Raw genomic sequence first — 19,450 nt, forward strand, 5'->3', positions numbered from 1 at the left:
GAAGACAGTTGGCATTCTGGATATTGGTCAGTATAATTTTAAAAACTATATTAAAACTCTACAATAACCATTCCAGTGTATTCGTAGGTCATATGTGTAAAATGGTCACAGAACCCCCCAAAATGACACTACTAACAGAGAATAAATACGATTAACATCACAGAACGAAATTTGGTAAATAAAGTACAGTAAATGGCAATAATATTATCAGATCAGATCATAGAGCTATTCTTATTATATTTCTATGGATCAGATGCAGAGCAAAGAAACTAGAGAGGGAGGTATTCATAGTTATTGATAATAATGGTTGATTTGATTTGCGCGGGAGTAGTAGTACGAATTAAGGCTTCTTTACACAGTCAAAAGCCATGTCAGAGAGAAGCTTAGAACAAGTGCAAAGTGATAATATTTCAAATTGTATAATACAATCAGATGTTCCGTCAGTTTGCAAAGAAGAGCCCTGCTGTCTTGGAATAGATGAGGCTGGAAGGGGTCCAGTTTTAGGTAGGCCTTTGTCCCCAGCAGTGAGTGTCAGGAGGCTTGCTAGGCCTGGGCGTAGGAGTACTACTAGGCCTAGAGGCTAGGCTAGCCTAGTTAGGCCTAGGCTTAAACAAAGACTCCTGCTGTGTAGGCTGGTTTCGGTCCGGTCTGACTTCATTTCTTATCGTACATAGGTAGGGCCTAGGCTATAGTAGGCATTTAGGGTAAGGACTAGGGGCCTGGCATAAACTACAACAAAACAGCTAGGGCCTAGGCAGGCAGTTAGACCTAGCCTAGAGGCTAGGCCTACTCAATTATAATGTAGGACAGGCATTTTAGCACTTTGAAGTTTAATTATAGGGTGGGCTAGGCCTATAACTAAAGTTTCTGGTTTGCCTTTAAAGACCTATAATTCCAAGATGGTTGCTTTCCACTATCTTGTAAAAACGCAAAATTGCAATATGCTTGGCTCTAACTAGCCTAGAAGGAAAATAAGGATGCCATTCCTCTAAATATTACTGTAACCAAAACACTGAAATGACTATATTTTGAGAGCTTCAAAGTCATTCTGACCAATAAAACATTCTTGAAAAAATGCATAACTAAAGTTTCTGGTTTGCCTTTAAACTAAACTACTAGGCCTAGCTAGGTTCCTGTCTGTACCAAGTAAATCATTACAATATAGCCTATACCTATCGTTTAGTTTGGAATGTAATTTTTTTTTTGTAACTTCTTAGGCGGTGGCTCTTATTATAGCAGTTGTAAACCAATTCCTAATTCTGGATGTTCATGGACTTCTGTGTATGGATGGACAATAATAACATTCGATCAGTTTTTTACATTTCTTTATATTAACTATCAATTATTTTGAAGCAGAAAGGATGATGGGCGCTAATACGGTTTTGCATCTGGCCCTCAAAACAGTTACCAAATTATTTAAAACTTACAATTATTCAAAACTAACATGTTCTTTTATGATCTGACTTTCAAATATGCCACTTATTATTTCATAATTATGGTTTCTAATTCAGTTAATTAACCAATAATTAGGACGGTATATCGATAGTAACACAATCAACTGAGCTCCGCCGCACCACGGTTGACAACTGGAGGTTCCCAGTGTCTGTCATATAATTTTTGCCCAATTGTAATTTTTGTGACCAATTATTTCGCTGCATTAGGATTTATTTTGTAGTTTTGTCTCTTTGTATAATGTATTTTTCTTTATGAAGGTAAAATAAAAGCAAAATGTAGAATAACATTTTGAGTGGGCATTCGTACTATTTGCACTTAGGCACGCTTAAACTCAGCACACATCTATGGCTACCACGGTATATTTTTGCCCCGATTCTGGCAACACCGCAAAGTTGTTGACATGTACTACAAAGACATTAACCGTCCTAATTAATGGTTAATTAATTGGAAACCATAATTATTTGATAATAAGTAGATTGTAGGAAAGTCAAATCATCAAAGAATGTATTAGTATTGAATAATTGTAAGTAATAAATAATTTAGTAGTACTTACTGTACATTTTGGGACCGGATGCGAAACCATATTGGCGCTATACAGTATGATGTTGAGAAAGCAGGGAGGTTATTAATGGAGTGACAGGTCTAACTATTACTATTAGCACCGTAGACTACGGTCTACTGAAATCTTTTTTTTCTAAATGAACTTTACACACTACAGAAAAGGTAAAAAAAATAGTACCACACATTGAAATTTGTGGAAAAGACCTGACACCTTAAAATTGGTCCTGGCCAAAAAATGTCTGGCGGACAGATTTTGGCCGCAAAAATTGGTTCGCCGGACTATTAAATCGGTCCTCCTGGTTGATTTTAGCCAGCTAAAACAGGCCCCCGCTTGGATAAAATTGGTCCGCGTCGGCCTGGCCACTTCACTTGTAACTCGTCTGCTGCTCATAGGATATGATTGTTTCACCTGCGTGGAGTGGAGGAAAGTAATTCATGCTTCTCCCACACTTGCAAAGTCTTTTGCAGTGACAAAATGATTTGTATTCTTTTGAGGATGTGTTTTATCAAACACACCTGATAATGCATTTCCTATGCCTAAGCAATACACACAGCATGCATCATTTCAGCAGTTGTGGTTAGGCCTAGGTTTGGGCCTAAAATGAAACACAAGACTAATTTATTAGTTTTAAATATTCCGGATTATTGTGTGGGGTATTAGATCATACAATAGATATTCTAATACATGAAATAAAGGGGTCAGAATTCTTGGAATTCAATGCATGTACTTCGTCACAGCGTTAACCAAAAAAAAACAAGGGAAAAAAAACTAAAGGAGATTAACACAATTTAAGACCACATCGTTTAACTTCTGTTAGTACTTTTACGCCAAAGTTTACTGGGTTTGAAGCTTTACTTAATTTTGCCTATGATTTCACACATAACGAATGAAAACATATTATATAATGAGAGATAAGATATTTATCTATCATTTGATTTTTAAAAATTATGAGCAATATTATAGTAATACAAGGTTCTACTAAATAGACGCCGGACTGATTTTGGCTTATGTGGACTACATTTGGCATCGCAGAAAATTTTCCTGACAGACCCATCAACATAGTGATATCAGTTATTTTATAATAATGTAATAAAATGTAGTACTATAGTTTACTGTATAACAATTTTTGTTTACAGTTAACTTCTATTTAGCCTATGTTCTTTCTTCAGGTCCTATGGTGTATGGCATATGCTATTGTCCAGTTTCCGAGAAAGAAAAACTGAAAGACATGGGGTTTGCTGGTAAGTATATACCCTTAAATTAAAGATTGATCTTGAGGAAACACAGTTTCACTCTATTAGATAAACCTAGATAAACAAAAGCCTTTTCATTTCTGATACTCAGATTCCAAAACTTTATCTGAAGAAAAACGTGAAGGTTTGTTTACGAGTATAGAAGAGGCTGGTGACCTGCTGGGGTTTGAAGTGGAAGTCATATCACCTACATTCATTTCAAACAACATGCTTAAGAGGTTAGGCTTTAATCAGTATTTTATACTTGCATATAGTAATGTGGCGATTGATTAGCGGTTGGGGCAAGACTTTTTTATATCTTGTTTAGCGAAACCACTGCCTGCCAATCATGATGATTTCAAATGAAAATGAAATTTTATTTTTTGATTAATTAGCACACTCATCGCCACTAAAAATTGGAAATTTCAGGAAAAAATTTTATTTTTATTTTTATTATGCCCGCTGCTGCCTTGAAATCTCCAAAAATAGGAAATGGATATTTTTTCCTAATTATATAAATTTAAAGCATTTAATCCATCCCATTTCCATACTGTTCACATTCAACAATAACATTTTATTTTTATTTTCTCCTCCATCTGGATGTTTTTGGCAAAACCATTTGCTCAATAAGAAAATATAATTTTATATTTATTTTTTTCTGCCTTTCTCTGAAGATGTTCAAAATATAAGTTTTGCAAAACAAGGTATAAAGAAAGTGTTGCCTAGCTTTGCTTGTATTTTTGTATTTTTATCTGCATTTTTGTTTTCTCTTTGCTAACCCATGAATATAATAATAATAATAATAATAATAATTACTTTATTTAAACACGGAAAAACTTGATCACCCAAGGGTGTTTTTCATCAAGGCCGTGCAAGGCCATAGGTGGTAAAATATAAAAATACAAAAATACATAAAAAAAGTATAAACATTAAAGAATTTGTTTAAGTATAATAAATGTGATTAAAATGTGAAATTAAATAGTATCTTTAGTTTAAAATAAATCAAAAACATATGCATTAATTAATTTAATATACATACAGTAATTGATTAATTTAATATCAGAAGTTAGATTAGATTAATGATTTCTTTAAATTTATTAATATAAATTAGACTTTTCAAGTTAGTAAAATGCATTTCAGTAAACCAAGACTTCAAATATCTGTAGTATATGCAAAATTTCCGTAGCGCTGAAAAATGTGACTTGAGTGCAAAATATGGGTTGCGAGATTATTACTGGATGAAATTATAACGCTTTATTATAAAGTATCTGTATGAGGCTTAGGGTTGTTTTTAGTCATGAGAAGAAAGTACTTGGCTGTGAAAGATTCTTGAGCCAGTACCTTGAAATTTGAAGGCAGGCATATTTGAGGCTTGCCATTCCAATACCAGAGTACTGTATTAATACTTTTACTCATAACCTTGGTATTAGTATTAGTAAAGTCGATTCCAGTAAATAACCCATCATTTTAAAGCTTATGATGTGGAAAATGAGAATAAATTAAAAATTTGATACTGGTTTTCGGATGGCAAGCCTCATTTAATATCATGCACTTAAAATATAGGATTAGAAGAGAGCTTATACATATTGGTAATATTGACATCATTTTGAATCAAGTGTTTCCTTCTTTAAAGGAGCAAGTACAGTTTGAATGCTATATCGATGGATTCTGCAATCGGACTGGTAAAACTTGCGCTGAAGAATGGTGTTAATCTCACTGAAGTATGTTGGTACATGTATTCAATCCTTATCCTACAGTAGTGGATCTTTCTGCTAAGCCTCACCCCTTTGATATGCAGACCGTGCTTTAGGATGTATGCTAGCGATATTGGTCTCCAATATAAGTTCTCACAAAACAATTTAGCGTAATTGTACATAAACTTTTGTGGGAAAATGCGCCTGGATTATTAGCACTGTTCTGATTGGTCACTTGTTTGATTGGCACCCCAGAAAGATTCATTCAACTGAAAGGTTTTATGATGACATATCACATCATATTCACCACAGCACGTCATTAAAATTTTAAATTAATTATCAAATTATAATTATTATTATTAATATTTATTATTATAAGATTTGGATTATTCATGTTGGAGGTAAACTATTGTTATTGATATTACAGTTAAACTTCCAAAGATTCCAAAATCAATAGTATATTCTTAAGATTTGTATTTTAAAAATAAATTTAATATATTTTTTAGTTAGATTTACTGATAGATATTTTGCAGCAATGTTTTACAATATATCTTCTTTTATGAAATGCAAAAACATGAAAATGTTAAAAATTCTGATTCTCGAATATTTTGGGTGCTTGTGGGAAATTAGAAACACATATTTTAATCATTAATGTAGGTTTATGTTGATACTGTTGGACCTGCTGTAAAATATCAAGAAAAACTGCAAGGTATCTTTCCAGATTTAACCATCACTGTGGAATCTAAGGCTGATGCAAAGTTCCCTATTGTTAGTGCTGCAAGTATCTGTGCAAAGGTAATGTTTACATTTTATCCATTCATATCTACACCAGTGCCGTGTGATCTAGTAGTGTTGATGAAGGTAGTGTGGCAAATTGATTAGACGATCAGTTAAGTCAGGGACACTGTAACCTTCAGTTATAATATCGGCGCTGGTTCATACAGCTCACTCGCCAGTGGTTCCAGTGGTGGAACTGGTGGAAGTCTTCCCGGATATGGACTTTAAACCGCATGAAGATGAAGTAGAGGCTAAGTTGAGTAATTAGTTTGCTAGGTGATGTGAGGTGATTTTTTACTCACCTCGCTTATGCCATGAAGCACATAAGAAGTCTGGGGAAGTGCCAGCTTTTTACACAAGGCCTGCATTAGGACTGGGGTAGGGTTGGAGAAATCGCCTGTTCTACTGGACTGGTAGATTCTGCTACCACAATACCGTACATTCTTTCCTAACACTGAATGTGCACCTTCAAATCAAACAATATCTCATTGATTTCTTTCTTTGCAGGTCGTACGAGATAGAGTATTGAAAACATGGACATTTTCTGAGGGTGACCAGTATACCCTGGCTAAAGATGTATCTGGATACCCATCAGGTTCGGGACACTTTTATTTCAAACAAAATTGAATTTCTCATTTTGTACATTTTAAAATAACTAGAAGAACTAGAGAAGTCACTTCATAGAGTGCATACCTCCGACCTGTGCCTGAATACCAACCATAAGCAGGCCGTGTATGAGGAGCAAAACTGCAGCATACCCTCAAGAAAATAATGGAATCGTCCATGTTCAGGTACATTATTTCTTGAGTGCTGCCTGAAGATGAGGGGAAATTCCATTATTTTCTTTTATGCTTGAGGGTAAATAATTGAATTTCCGTGAAATGGTGTCTTTCTTTGATTATTATGTACCATTCCACTAGATTTTATTAGTTTTTGTGTAATCGTGTTAACAGGCAGACAGAAAGACAGCAATGAATACATAACCTCCTAGAGTGAAGGTAAATACATGTATTGCTTCCTGTTCCTGCCAATTAACTGACATTTGAAAATACTATACAGTACCCTAATTTTTAATTAGTTCAACACAACATATCTTTAAAAAAAAAAATCAGTAGTTATGGTATTTTTACATTTATGTTTTTAGATCCAAGTACGAAACAATGGCTGCGTGAAAACATTGATAAAGTGTTTGGTTTTCCGAGTGTGGTACGATTTAGTTGGTCTACAGCTAGTTTCATTCTAGACGAGAAAGCTGTTAAAGTGTTTTGGTATGCAACTCTTCTATATCAGTCACCACATGATATTTATATTGGTTCACAACATAATAAATAATAATAGTGATACTAATAAATGGCATGTTTCGACAAGTCGCACGTCATCATCAGGGAATGGTGCCTACCAGTTTGTATGCCACTGGTCTGATGTATGGCAGATAAGCAAAATACAAACGCAAGTCAAGTATATTAAAGCTAAATATTGTCAGATGTTTACCATACATATCCGTGTAATGATCCTGACACAAGGGCATTCCACTAATCTGACCGGTGGTATCAAAAAGTGTAGAACTGCACGAGTTCCAACTCTCGTGGTTTCATTGGAATGTAATCCTATCTCAAAAAGTACTGCGACGAAGAGGCGTGTCCTTAAAATGCAAGTTTCGATCAAACCCTATTCAAATTCTAATAGGGTGCCCCCTACCTCCTGCCAGTACTTTTTTAACATTCCATTGCGTGTGCATGCAAAATCAGGGCAGTCAGACCTAATTCTATACTCTTTGGTAGTATATAATCCTGCCTCCAACTAGGATGTAGCGCTATTGCCACATTTGTAGAATTCCATACATTGCAACAGTTGTAGAATTCCATACTTGCTTTACATCTGTAAAAAAAAAACCCTACAAGTAAAATTATATTTTATTTTATTAAATTTTGGGGTTTTTTCCGAATTTTTTAAGAAAGCAGTTTTTAGCCATTGCATTTCTCAGAGACTTTTTAAGCCTTGGATTACGATATACGGAGGCGGCACACTAAAACGTGATTTAATTACAGCAAAGTTGAACTGTACTTATTTTCAGATGAATTGCCTAGAGCTCTTATTCTTAATCTGATGTTTTAAATAAAAACTCATTATTTTTTATAGGGATGATGAAGATGAAGATGAGGATACCAAGGGAACCAAATCAGTTCTCTCTTACTTTGCTCCAACAGACTCTGAAAAGTTTAAAAAACACAAATTCTTTGAAGAAAGACATTTAACTCAGGTTACCAACTTTTGATGAATTAACCTAAAAAAAAAGTATTAACCATTCCACTTAGCCCTGCCCATTGGATATTTTCCTAAAATCTGTCAGAAATACTGTAGTGCTATGGTTGCCACTCCATGAGTCACATGTAGGTCATGGATAAACTTTTTAGGGCCATCGGGTCACATCCGTGTCTCAAAGAAAAAAAGTAAAATAGGTGTTAAGGAGTGTTGCAGTTACAGTAAAACTAAAAAATCGGAGGTTTCTCAGAACATTGAACCAAAACTTGTGATTAAACAATTTAATAAAATGTTGTAGCTATATTTTTCAAATTTGTGTTAAATGTCTGCTTGTGTTTTGAATTGATAAGCTTGACAAAACTGTGGCACCAGAAATTTGCCGACAAGGGGTCAGATGTGTCCGGCGGAGGGGTCCTAACCAAGGCGACGACGGAGCCTCGGTGGACGGCCCGGAATAAAAAAAATCCTTGTTAGGCCCCATGGGGAGAGTTTTTATGGCTTAATTTGGTCCTAAATGTGCGTTTAGGCCTCAATAAGAGATTGGCAATCAATAATATTATTATTACAGTATTAGCTTTATTTGGATAGACAATTATTATTACACTATTATTATTACAGTATTAGCTTTATTTGGATAGACAATTATTATTACACCACTGACCCTGAGTAGGCCTTGTTAAACCTATTTTCCACAAGGCCGATTTATTCGTGCAAATGGAAAGTGTTGGCTCATGCATTTACGTTTTTATCAGAGTTTTTGCTTGTGAAAAAATTTGCAACCAATCAGAGCCCAGAAAGCGAACCGACGCTGTTGATTCACACGAATAAATTCACACAGTGGAAAACAGCCTTAAGCAATACATCACTGCAGGTTTTTTTTTTCCCAACACGTGATTGAACATCTCAGCCAGGTTTTGATATGCACTGCTCTTTATTTTTGCATCATTGCTCAGACAAGTCTGGTAAGCAGACTAATATTTTAATAATGTACAAGGAATAATTATAGCAGAACCAGAGTTTACAATCGTAATTGAAGGGTTCTTTATGCCATTGTCATAACAGAAATGTACCAGTATCTTGATATACTGTATCATATAGGATGACATTTTTTAGAAGTGGGATAACTCTAGGCCTTGGGTCATGAGAAGATATTGAAAATTTATTTTGGGTTCTAAAAGGTTGCCGACTGCTATGAATATTACAATCCTGTATTAGCAGTGTATTACACATTTATTCTTCATCCATGGAGAGAAAAAATAAATATGATTTAAATGTGCATCTTGGACTATAAATGTGTTATTAGTTGATATGGAAATGAGAAACAAGACTATGTATTGCATGAATCAACTGGATAGGGGGATAATTTTCTTTCCCACCCAGTTTTCCCGGAAAAATGAACATTGTAAGATTGGCCATCATATGTCATTTCAAAACCACTTAAAAAAAACAATGCATTTAACAAACTTTTTACATTTGTAATAACAAGCATATGGATAGAAACATTATCTGTTAATGTGTGTTGTGATAAATTAATTATATTTCCCCCTAAAATTTTACTTTTCCCCCTCACTTGATTTCAGACGCTGGCACCCCTACTAATTGGAAACTGGTGTAGCTTTTAGAGTGCAGGGTGCATGTATTTTTAATGATGAGAAGTAACAGAATACAGTACATGCTACCGTATAGGTTATTCATGTAATTTATTTACATATAGCATGAGCTGTTCAAAAGAATGCTTTATCAACAATAGCTACAACAATGATCACTAGAAGAATCTAAAAATACAGTTCTGTGTATATACTAAGTACTTTACCCATAGACTAATGTACAGTATACTTTCCCACCAACTTAACCTATCCTACTTGCCTTTTTTGTTATGTGAATTACTGAATGGTAGTGGCCAGCAGATTAATAATATTACAGTAGAGTATTTACCCAAGAACTAGTGTTTAAAACTTGCAAGTACATAGACTAATCTGTATTTTTACAATGTACATGACTTTGGTTGTATCAAAATAAATCACACATTAGGCAATCTACTGTATATCAAATATTTAGCTAATAATAAAGACCACATAGAAATAAATATGGTTAAACATACTGATCTTATGATCACTATATAATGTATTATGTTGTATAGGTTGCCCATTCTCCCAACAAATCATGTTCTTTCAAATATAATAAACATTTTAAAATTTAAAGTAAAATACCAAAATAAAATCAATTACTTGTGTCATAAAATAACTTTATAATTAAAAGTTTATAACAAGAACTAGCTATAATTAAAATCAACATAATACACTTAGAATTAATATTAACATAAAAACTTTGAAAATTTCTATTTACAATACATACTAAGATGAAAATTAGTTTGCACAGTAAAATTAGCATGGTAAATATTTTAAAATCAATAAAATAAATAGTCATAAACTTCCATTCCCATACTACTAACAGTATTAAAACGTTGTTCCCTTATCGATATACTGTAGGATAAATGCTTCAAGCATGGGTAAACATTTAATTTCTGTACTGCTTGCCCTGGTGCAGTATGTAGTTGTTTTATGTACTATTTGGAAACATCACTCTTCCAAATGTATTTCAAAGATTTATTTTCAACCATTATATTATTCCCAGTAAGCCAGTTATTTGTTAACCTTTTAAATAAAAATATAAAACTACATAAAACCTGAAACTTTTTTCAGTATAAAACAGATTTTTTTGAATAATTGACTGGATATGTTCATGATATACATTGGTGATCATCACAGTCAACTTAACCTTTGATCGCAATAATGCTTCTGCAAATCAATGATGTCATCAAATGCCATCACAGTGATGTCATAGGATATAATGATATAAAAAAATGACTGGGAGATCAAAGTACTGTACAATGAATTCCTCAGTGGTGGTCCTCTCCATCATTTGGATGTCACTATAAAAGTTTGTAATAGCCTATCAAGAAGCATCTGTTAACATCTGTATTAACTCATCTGTGGCTGCTAATACAGTATTGCAGTTGTCTTGACAACAGAGAAACTTGATCATCTGACTCATACCTCAGCAACTCTTCTACTGTTAGTACTCTGTAAGAAAAATATGTTGCGATTAAAAATCTTATGTTGGCCTTTTTTATATTTCTTGTTTTGCTGGCATGCAAAAGTTTGTACTGTGCCACCCCAGTTACTGGTATATTGCTGCCAATTTCCCACAAAACAATAGTGTAAACATGAATAAGCACATGTGTTTATGAGACAACTAATGTGTTTGTAGAACATGTGCATATTCCTGGCCCAGTTCTGATTGGTCAGTAAAGTTTGACAATGGTCCATTACCAAATGCTGAAATGAATAAACATGAGCGAGTACAAATGTTTTGGGCCACCAGTAGTTGGGAGTCAAATTAGGGGAAAAGTCAGTATCCTATATACTCGGTGAATTTGTTACCCCCTGTACAGTACTTTCAGTAATAGCAAGTGTGTGTAGTAGCCATACTACATACCATTTGTCTTGTCATGTACAACCGTCCACTTTCTCCACCCTTACTAATAGCTCTCCCTTCATCATGCTGCCGTTTCATCGGGCTATTAACTGATGTACGTGGTGCAGGTACTGGCCTACTAGAAGATGTGTGATCACTTTTCATCCTTGTGACAGGCTGGGGTCTGTTTCTTGCCTCCTTTCGTGCCTGGATGGCCCGAGACCGTCTCGTCCGTGGAGAGTCTTTGCTGGTATTTTTGTTGGCCTCTGATTGATGCTGACTGGATAGTGGACTTGATGAGGTTCTTGTTGTCTGAAATGTGATTTAAAATAAGATAAAAAAAAATACAATACTTGCATACTGTAAGTACACTAATCATGGAATGTTCTATTGTTCATTAGCATTGGTGTTGTTATTTAATCATGATTATGATTATTTACCCTTTGTTTAGCATCCGACATATCTTGATATATTGTACGTGTTATTTTAATTGTCCGTGTAGGTGTCGAGCTCTCCGGCGTTAGATTAAAAAGTTGCGACTTCAATTCATGCATAACTTGTCGTTCCGCATGGAAATGCTTTCGAACCTGTGAAGAAACAGGGCATTGAATCTTAATTTAAACTCTGCATGTTAAACAGGTCAAGTTTTATCCAGCCCCAAGCAATAACACAGCATTTGTGTAAATATTCAAAATTGGGAAAATACTTTATTATGTTTTTGAAAATGCCTCTGGCCATTGGCATAAAATACATAGGTCACAGTACATAAAGTTAAAATGTCAAAAATCATTTCCAAAGTATATATAGTGCTGTACAGTATGTAATTCATCCAAACATACACTATGGTATATTACTGTAATAACATCTAAAATTTAAATAAAAACAGTAACTTGCCTCAGCATCATTTTCCGGGGGTGCTGGAGCTTGCCTTTTCTTCTTACTTATAAAACGATTTTCCATATTCTTCTGCAAAATTAAGAAACAATGGTAATATGTCGGCTCTTTGTTATGCTGCCTTACTAACAATTATATGCTCTTCACATTAAAATCTTAGGTCATAAACCTATCTATTGTGCCAATAGCTATTGTTATTTTCACTATAGATACACATTAGATTTATTTATTAAATATTATTTATGTTGCATTATCTGCAGTACTGTACTAATATATTATTTTAATGTTTTCGAACCTCAAATTTCATTCAGGGTACTTTGAAAAAAAAAAAAAAGAAGCAAACTAACAAATTTGAACTTTGAACAAATGCCTATGAAACACATTCACAGCTCCCTGGGCCACTATCTACAATAACAAGTGACTGTTGCATTAGTATTCCAACCTACATGTGCCCATTATACCTCCAGGTAGAGAAAGGGAGAGAAAAGTGCTTTGCCCATGGACAAAAACGAAGTGAAAAGAGTTTGGATTCGAAAACCATACTAATTTTTTTTTAATCTGAAGTGCAACAAATGCAAATCCCATGAATAAATTATAAATACCATTATTAAATACTTACAACAATAATTTCCCCTAAGGACCGACTTCTTCCATGCTTCCGTTGCCTTTCTCTTGCATAACTATCAGCATCTGTTCGTATTCTAGTCGGAGTTCCGGGCATATGACTATTCTTCATAAACTGATGAAATACAATAGAATAGAAAATTTAATTACTTATACATACAAAAACCCCCCACAAATAAATTTGCTGTGTGCTGTTATCTTTTAATAAATAAACCACATTTAGAAAGACGAACGACGAATATGTTGAATATAATATTAACAATGGAATTCATATCTTTAATCAGACAGATTATATTTATATAGGAAGGATATATTATATATATCTGTCTCTTATACACATCTAGATGTGTATAAGAGACCTGTTTTTTCCACATCAAATACATATTAATAATTATATACTTCATCACCCAGAATGCAATGGCTTTCCTAACCTGTTTCATAAGCTTGCGTTTCTTAGCACTGGGTGGCATTGATTGGACGTCACTGTAGAGTTGAGATAAGGCATCACCAGTGTTGTTCAGTTCATTCTTGACCTGCACTGTAGCCGGCTGTGGGCCACTGATTACAAGCCCGCTGTCTGCTTCATCGCTAGCCTAAATCAAGATACAAGATTAATTGTTTTAAAGAAAAATAATGTCAGCTTTCATGATGTTCAGTATTCACATGGTCAAAAACATGCTCAAGCAAACAAGAGCTGAGCTAAATTTGCTTTGTGGCTAGATTCATCATTATTAACTGTACCTTCGTTTCTTCCCACACCTTGTCTTCTGAGCAGTCTTCAATGGCTGATTCCTTTCCACCGCTTTTTACAAACTTTTCGCAGCGTATTTTGATATGAGCAGGAACCTAAAACAGGATTCAAGATTTGAAAATTTGAAATGTACAGATTAATTAGTAATATACAAATACATATGAAACATTTAAAATACTCGATTAAAATTCTTCTCAACAATAATAATAGTAACAATAATAATAATAATAATAATTTAAAGAACACATGTATCAGGTTGATACATTCATTTATTATACTGTAAATATTCCATGATTTTCAAGATTGATTTTTTATAATGCTCAAAAATCAATTTACAGTACTAATCCTGGGCTACTTTTTGACCAAAACCTCATGGTCTTTTCCTAAAGCAACCAAAAAATCTAAAAACTATATTTTAATTTTTGTTTGTGTTATTGTAATTATACTTTACTTACCTGTAAACAGTATTTATTAGGAAAAAGAATATTCACAAAGAATAAAACAACATGAAAGTAGCAAGGTTTTAGAACATACACTTTTGATATTATACAGAGATCCCATATCACCTGTTTTCAGTACTGTACTGTATTCAAAAGCATTATTCTCCTTTCTGTACCCATAGATAATATTGAAGATACAGGTAAAACCAACAGCTAAATTCGAAATTTCATCTACCAAATGAAAATGTGTTCCATTTCTACTAACTTTAAAATAAACAGTAAAGTACCAGTACAAGAGAGTAACAGGAAATTTCACTAGACAGACGTCTTGTTCAATTTGAAGGCACCTAAAGCTCACACCCCCAGAATATTCTCTTGGAATTTAAAATCCTTATGATTTGTTCAGGAATTAGATACTTGGAATTCACTCACTGTCTTTATGTACACTAACTCCTTTATCAATCTGAAACATTCTTCAGGTTTTGAGCTTTAGGATTGTTCTCTTCTGACATTTCTACCACCAGTTGTTACAGCATGCTCCCATTTCCTATACCACAGCTTTGCTCTTACGATTTTAAAACTATCCAGATTTTTGCACCATTACCACTTGTTCACAATTTCCATTTGAGGCTTACATTCCCAAAACCAGCAATAGTGTGGCCAATACATCAAAATTGGCATTTTAATATATAATAGTCATATTCTCCGCACTTTAAGCTTTAAAATATTGGGCCATTTTACTGTCTCTCTACTAAAGTAGGCCACATTCTTATGCTAATTACTCAGTTTACCATTTAACAACAGTATGCTGGTTTTGGGATGGCAAGCCTATTTTTTTTGAAAATTTTGGGAGCTTATCAGAAAAGTTTCTATTTGTATTCATGGCAAAATAATACGCAATGTTTACTTTTGTAATATAGTAATTATAGATAATAATAATTTTGTACCCTACCAAGTTTTATGTGACCATCTTCTGTGATATACCCATATATGGGCATGATGTCGCATCATACCCAAATGAACCAATCACAGGTATGTGACATAAAACTTGATAGTATGGAAAAAGCTTTACTAAACAAAACACCAACTATAGAGAGAAATACAGAAATGATGAATATTCTCCTACCCACAGTAACCTCTCCCCCCCCCACCCCAGACCCTGAACAGATTTTTTTAGACAAATTGGGAAAAAAAAATTTCACTAACAGGAAAGCATTTTCCCTCAAACCAGATTTGAAGTGAATTAGTGTCCACGCTCTTACTCAACCCACATATTTTTTCCCCAATTACCAGAGGTATACCACCAAGATATACCAGAAGTGGTACCAGAGGATCATTACCACTTGGTCTGGAAGTGTCAGGTACGGTGAGTACTGCTGAGGGTACTTGTGACTCTCTGCTATCTAAAGTAACATGCGTGGAAATAATCTTATGACCGATTTAGACATCATCAGACAATTTTAGACATGTAATTTGTGCATATTATTAGTAATAAAAGCATTAATACACAGGGGTGATGGTTAAAAAATAATTAAATATTAGACCGATGTAGATGTTTGTCTACTGTAATACCCACCAGCTTCTGCTAGTAAAAAATATATAATTTGCTTCTTTGAACATGGATTGAAAAAATTGTTACCATTACTGTATTGTTACGTGCAAGCTTATTGGTTTATTATTAGGCCAAATGAAAGCAAAAACAAATTCTAAATTTATAGCTCACCTTAAATATCTGCTTGCAGTTTGTGATCATAAATTCCACAGCACAGTTGAGCATGTTCACAAAGTTTTGGTCTCGAACATCATCTGTTGTGAACTATTTAAAAAAAAAAAAACCACATAATCTTAAACAATTTAAGCCTTGTTGGCATAATGCGCTATGGTCTGATATATAAGTAAATGTTTTTCTGTGCAGGTTGAGACTCTTGTGAAGAATATCTGCGATCTGCCCTTATAATGGCATCATGCTATTACACAACAATTTTATAGTCAGTTGGTAAACTCATATTTTTTTATTTTTATTAAATGTGACCCAAGCTCACAAAAGGGCTGTAAACTCGCACTGCACTGTATTGAGAAACAAGCCTCAATACCCAGAATAGGGCGTAGAACGTGAATTTTGTGTGAATTGGGTTTTTGTGTAATAAATAAAGTATAACTATTAATCTTAGTATTCCCGAAGTTTCCAACTGTAAGAGGTAAAATTTAGCCCTTTTCGGATGGAGCTAGTGAAAAATGAAAGAAACCTGCCGAAAATAAAAGCATTTTTCTCAAAACTTGATTTAAGAAAGATGACAATTATTCAAACGGTCATAACTTTGCTTCCAGACACCCGATTGAGTTCATTTAACTGTCATTTTAAAGTAAATGATATGTTCTATGCCATTATAACAAAAACTCATTTTGGCCTAAGAACGAGTTTACAGTCTGTTTGTGAGCTTGGGTCACAAATGGCATTTATAATGTTTTATACACAATGTCTCAAAGAAGGGTCTTTGGAAATATTGATAAATATACACAGCATGCATTCTCTTACATTCCCTTGTAACGATTAGCATAGATCAAATACATTCAACATAATAGGCAAACTTTTTAACGGCTTATTTATCAATTATTGTTTATAAAAGAGCTTTAGAGGAAGGTACAAACAACTAATATAATAAATGAAAAGCTGCGCACTCAATGCGGCCATCAGCCGATGTGATTCTATGGAGAACGCAATGCCACGACACAAGCATTTGAATGATTAGCTCAGACTTCCACCATTGCGCCGTCTAGCGCTCGCAGGTAGTGGAGTTGGATTTGTTGTACGACCGTCTCAACACACAACGAGTGAGTGCCCAACCTAAGATGTAAATTAACGTTAGTTTTATCAAAGAGGAGAAATACTTTATATATAACTTACATATCTTGGCCAGAGAATATGTGGAGCAAACATGACACCCAAGTTGAAGGCGGTCATCTTGCTCAGCTCATGTTCTTCTGTGATTTGATGGAGGAGATCCAGAAGATCTTTCATCAGCTTGTAGTTGTTGACCGGAAGCATTAACATGAGATTTGTAACTGCCATTATGTGTTCGGTCCTGCGCTTCTCATACAGTTTCTTCCGCATGGCCGGATCACTGCTTTTGAACTGCTCGTGCATCTTGTAAGTTAATTCTAAAGAAAGAAGTGATTTATTCTTTATCATTTTATAATAAAGAGGGAAATATCAAATCACTATTATCATTATTTTATGAATAAAAAAATTCAATTTATTTTCCAAAATATAAAAAAAATTGAACGTTGCTTACTAACCTGCTGCTTGAACATGAGCGGTGTAATGCCGGTCTGTCAGTAAGGGTTCCGGCAAATCCCCAAGGAATGTCTTAAGTACACATGCAACATCATGCGGAGTAAATCGATCACTGTCCAGATCAATAACAACACCTGAGTTAATCTTTTCCTTTAGCAACCTTTGCCTCTCAGAGTTGCCGGGGACTCGGAATATACCTTCTTTTGTTACATCTGTAGAAAGATAATAATTGGCAAATATAAAAATGTATATTGTGTACAATAAGGTAGATATTAAACAATTTGTTATTAGAATAGGTTGATATAATACATTTAATAAATTGTGTTTTTCAAAGTAAAATCTCATTCAGCTTTGTTGCTGCCAGAATTATTTGATGGCCAGATAAATTGAAAAAGTCGGTCTTGGCAGGGTTTATATATTTACTGTACTGTGTTTCTCTCCATTCAAAAAATACAGTTGGATATGGTAATTAAGAAAAGAAAAGAAACTCTATTCCTGAAGACGGTCATCTATCATTCATGATTAAAAACTTTACTCATTCAATTACACCCCCACCCCCCTTCCTCCCCTTGAAACACTACACAATAAAATAATGATTTTTGTCATCTTGAGATCATTATTTTATTTTTTCATAAAAGATGTCTATTTTTTCTAGTGCACAGGTCGGCAAAGTGTGGCCCAACAGTGATTTTTTTGTGGCCCGTGAAAATTAAATATAACCCTATGTGTGCAGGCCGCCAGACATTTATGGCTAGAAAACACCTTGTTTTTTTATGGCCCGACACAGACCATCTGTAAAAAGTATTTTAAAACTGAGAATAAAGTGGAATAAAAGCAGAGCATGAACAGTGTTAAATCAAAAATTATCTTTGGCTCTCCGATCGATTTTTATGCTCATACCTGCTCTATAGCATGTTTTTTACTCTGGCAAAATACTTACATTGCTTCAAAAACTCTATAAGCAGACGGGCATGACAATACCCTTCCTCTGTTAAAGGTGCTCCAAACACACCTGTAGAACTTGTTCCTGAAAATACAGTAACAATACATTCATTGTACACTATGGTAATACAGATGGAGTCGATGGTTGTGTGTGGATGTGTGTGTGTGTAGAAGATGGTAGGAAACTGGAAGAAAACTTACACAGGGAAATTAAATAAATTTAATTATATACCAAATTGTCTTTTGACATTATCAATACAACTTCAGCTCAGTGATGATGATCAGCAATGATGGTGATTATTATGATGATGATAATGATAATGATGAATAAATGATGGTGATAATGATGATATGATAGTAATGATGATATATTGTTCATGAAATATCTGCTTGTCGCTTACCCTTTTTCTTATTCTTCTGGAATTTCTTAACAATTGTCTTTCCCTGCCGTACATCAACTTTTCCAGCCAAGATCTGTCCTAGGCCCACTGGTCCATTGAAGTCCAGCAAGTTTGACAGCTCAGTGCAGCACCACTCAGTCAGCTTCTCCGGGTACTTGTGTTTCATAACTTCCACATAATGTAAAGGGTTACACAAGAGTTGACGAGCCATCATCTAAATGCTGATTTCATATGCTGATTTCTGGTAATGACAGGCTATACAATAAATGATATTGACACACAATTATTATATTAAAATAAAACGCATCCTACAAAGGTTCCTGAGTAAATTTACAGGATAAAGAACAGGCATTTAAAGAATAACCAACTGTTATTGTGAAACAATGCATCATCATGAAATGGGTGCAGGTCAACTCGGCCACAAGTCAACTAGGCCACAGTCAACTCGGTCACAAGTCAACTCGGTCACAAGTCAACTCGGCCACAAGTCAACTCGGCCACAAATCAACTCGGCCGAAAAAATTTCGGCTTCTGCCAACTCGGCCACAAGTCAACTCGGCCACAAATCAACTCGGCCACAAGTCAACTCGGCCACAAGTTATTTAATGTAAATCTAAGTTTTTGCAACATTTTTCTTCAATATA

At 34.4% G+C, this 19,450-nt stretch overlaps 2 protein-coding genes across 4 annotated transcripts in view; one reads left to right on the top strand and one right to left on the bottom strand.

Annotated features, from left to right (window-relative positions):
• The window catches only part of LOC117124329 (ribonuclease H2 subunit A-like), a 10,483-nt gene extending 1,634 nt beyond the window's left edge, over positions 1 to 8,849 (top strand). Inside the window, exons 1-8 of one of the 2 annotated variants that reach the window (XM_033270535.1) lie at positions 290 to 504; positions 3,187 to 3,258; positions 3,362 to 3,488; positions 4,883 to 4,970; positions 5,601 to 5,738; positions 6,228 to 6,315; positions 6,865 to 6,988; positions 7,860 to 8,849. In XM_033270535.1, the coding sequence (XP_033126426.1) occupies positions 369 to 504; positions 3,187 to 3,258; positions 3,362 to 3,488; positions 4,883 to 4,970; positions 5,601 to 5,738; positions 6,228 to 6,315; positions 6,865 to 6,988; positions 7,860 to 7,995 (909 nt within the window). In that variant the 5' untranslated portion in view covers positions 290 to 368 and the 3' untranslated portion in view covers positions 7,996 to 8,849. Of the gene's footprint in view, positions 1 to 289; positions 505 to 3,186; positions 3,259 to 3,361; positions 3,489 to 4,882; positions 4,971 to 5,600; positions 5,739 to 6,227; positions 6,316 to 6,864; positions 6,989 to 7,859 lie in introns of those variants that run through there. The other variant, XM_033270536.1, reaches the window with a different exon arrangement.
• An 816-nt stretch (positions 8,850 to 9,665) lies between these two features.
• On the bottom strand, positions 9,666 to 19,086 carry LOC117124328 (rho GTPase-activating protein 19-like). Of its 2 annotated transcripts, none has more exons than XM_033270534.1 (12): positions 18,807 to 19,086; positions 18,404 to 18,490; positions 17,466 to 17,675; positions 17,074 to 17,327; positions 15,892 to 15,984; positions 13,719 to 13,823; positions 13,409 to 13,570; positions 12,973 to 13,092; positions 12,354 to 12,425; positions 11,900 to 12,046; positions 11,481 to 11,768; positions 9,666 to 11,065 (listed from the first exon to the last, which is right to left on the bottom strand). In XM_033270534.1, exons 1-12 carry the CDS (start codon positions 19,018 to 19,020, stop codon positions 11,033 to 11,035), a joined length of 1,785 nt encoding a protein of 594 aa, XP_033126425.1. In that variant the 5' UTR covers positions 19,021 to 19,086; the 3' UTR covers positions 9,666 to 11,032. The 2 variants fall into 2 exon arrangements, with proteins under 2 accessions (XP_033126425.1, XP_033126424.1); XM_033270533.1 differs by having other exon boundaries at positions 11,481 to 11,771.
• Between the last annotated feature and the right edge of the window lie 364 nt (positions 19,087 to 19,450).

This window comes from Anneissia japonica, unplaced genomic scaffold (genome assembly GCF_011630105.1).
Source record: "Anneissia japonica isolate Jap-2015-1 unplaced genomic scaffold, ASM1163010v1 scaffold750_len1593409_cov174, whole genome shotgun sequence".
Taxonomy (NCBI): domain Eukaryota; kingdom Metazoa; phylum Echinodermata; class Crinoidea; order Comatulida; family Comatulidae; genus Anneissia; species Anneissia japonica.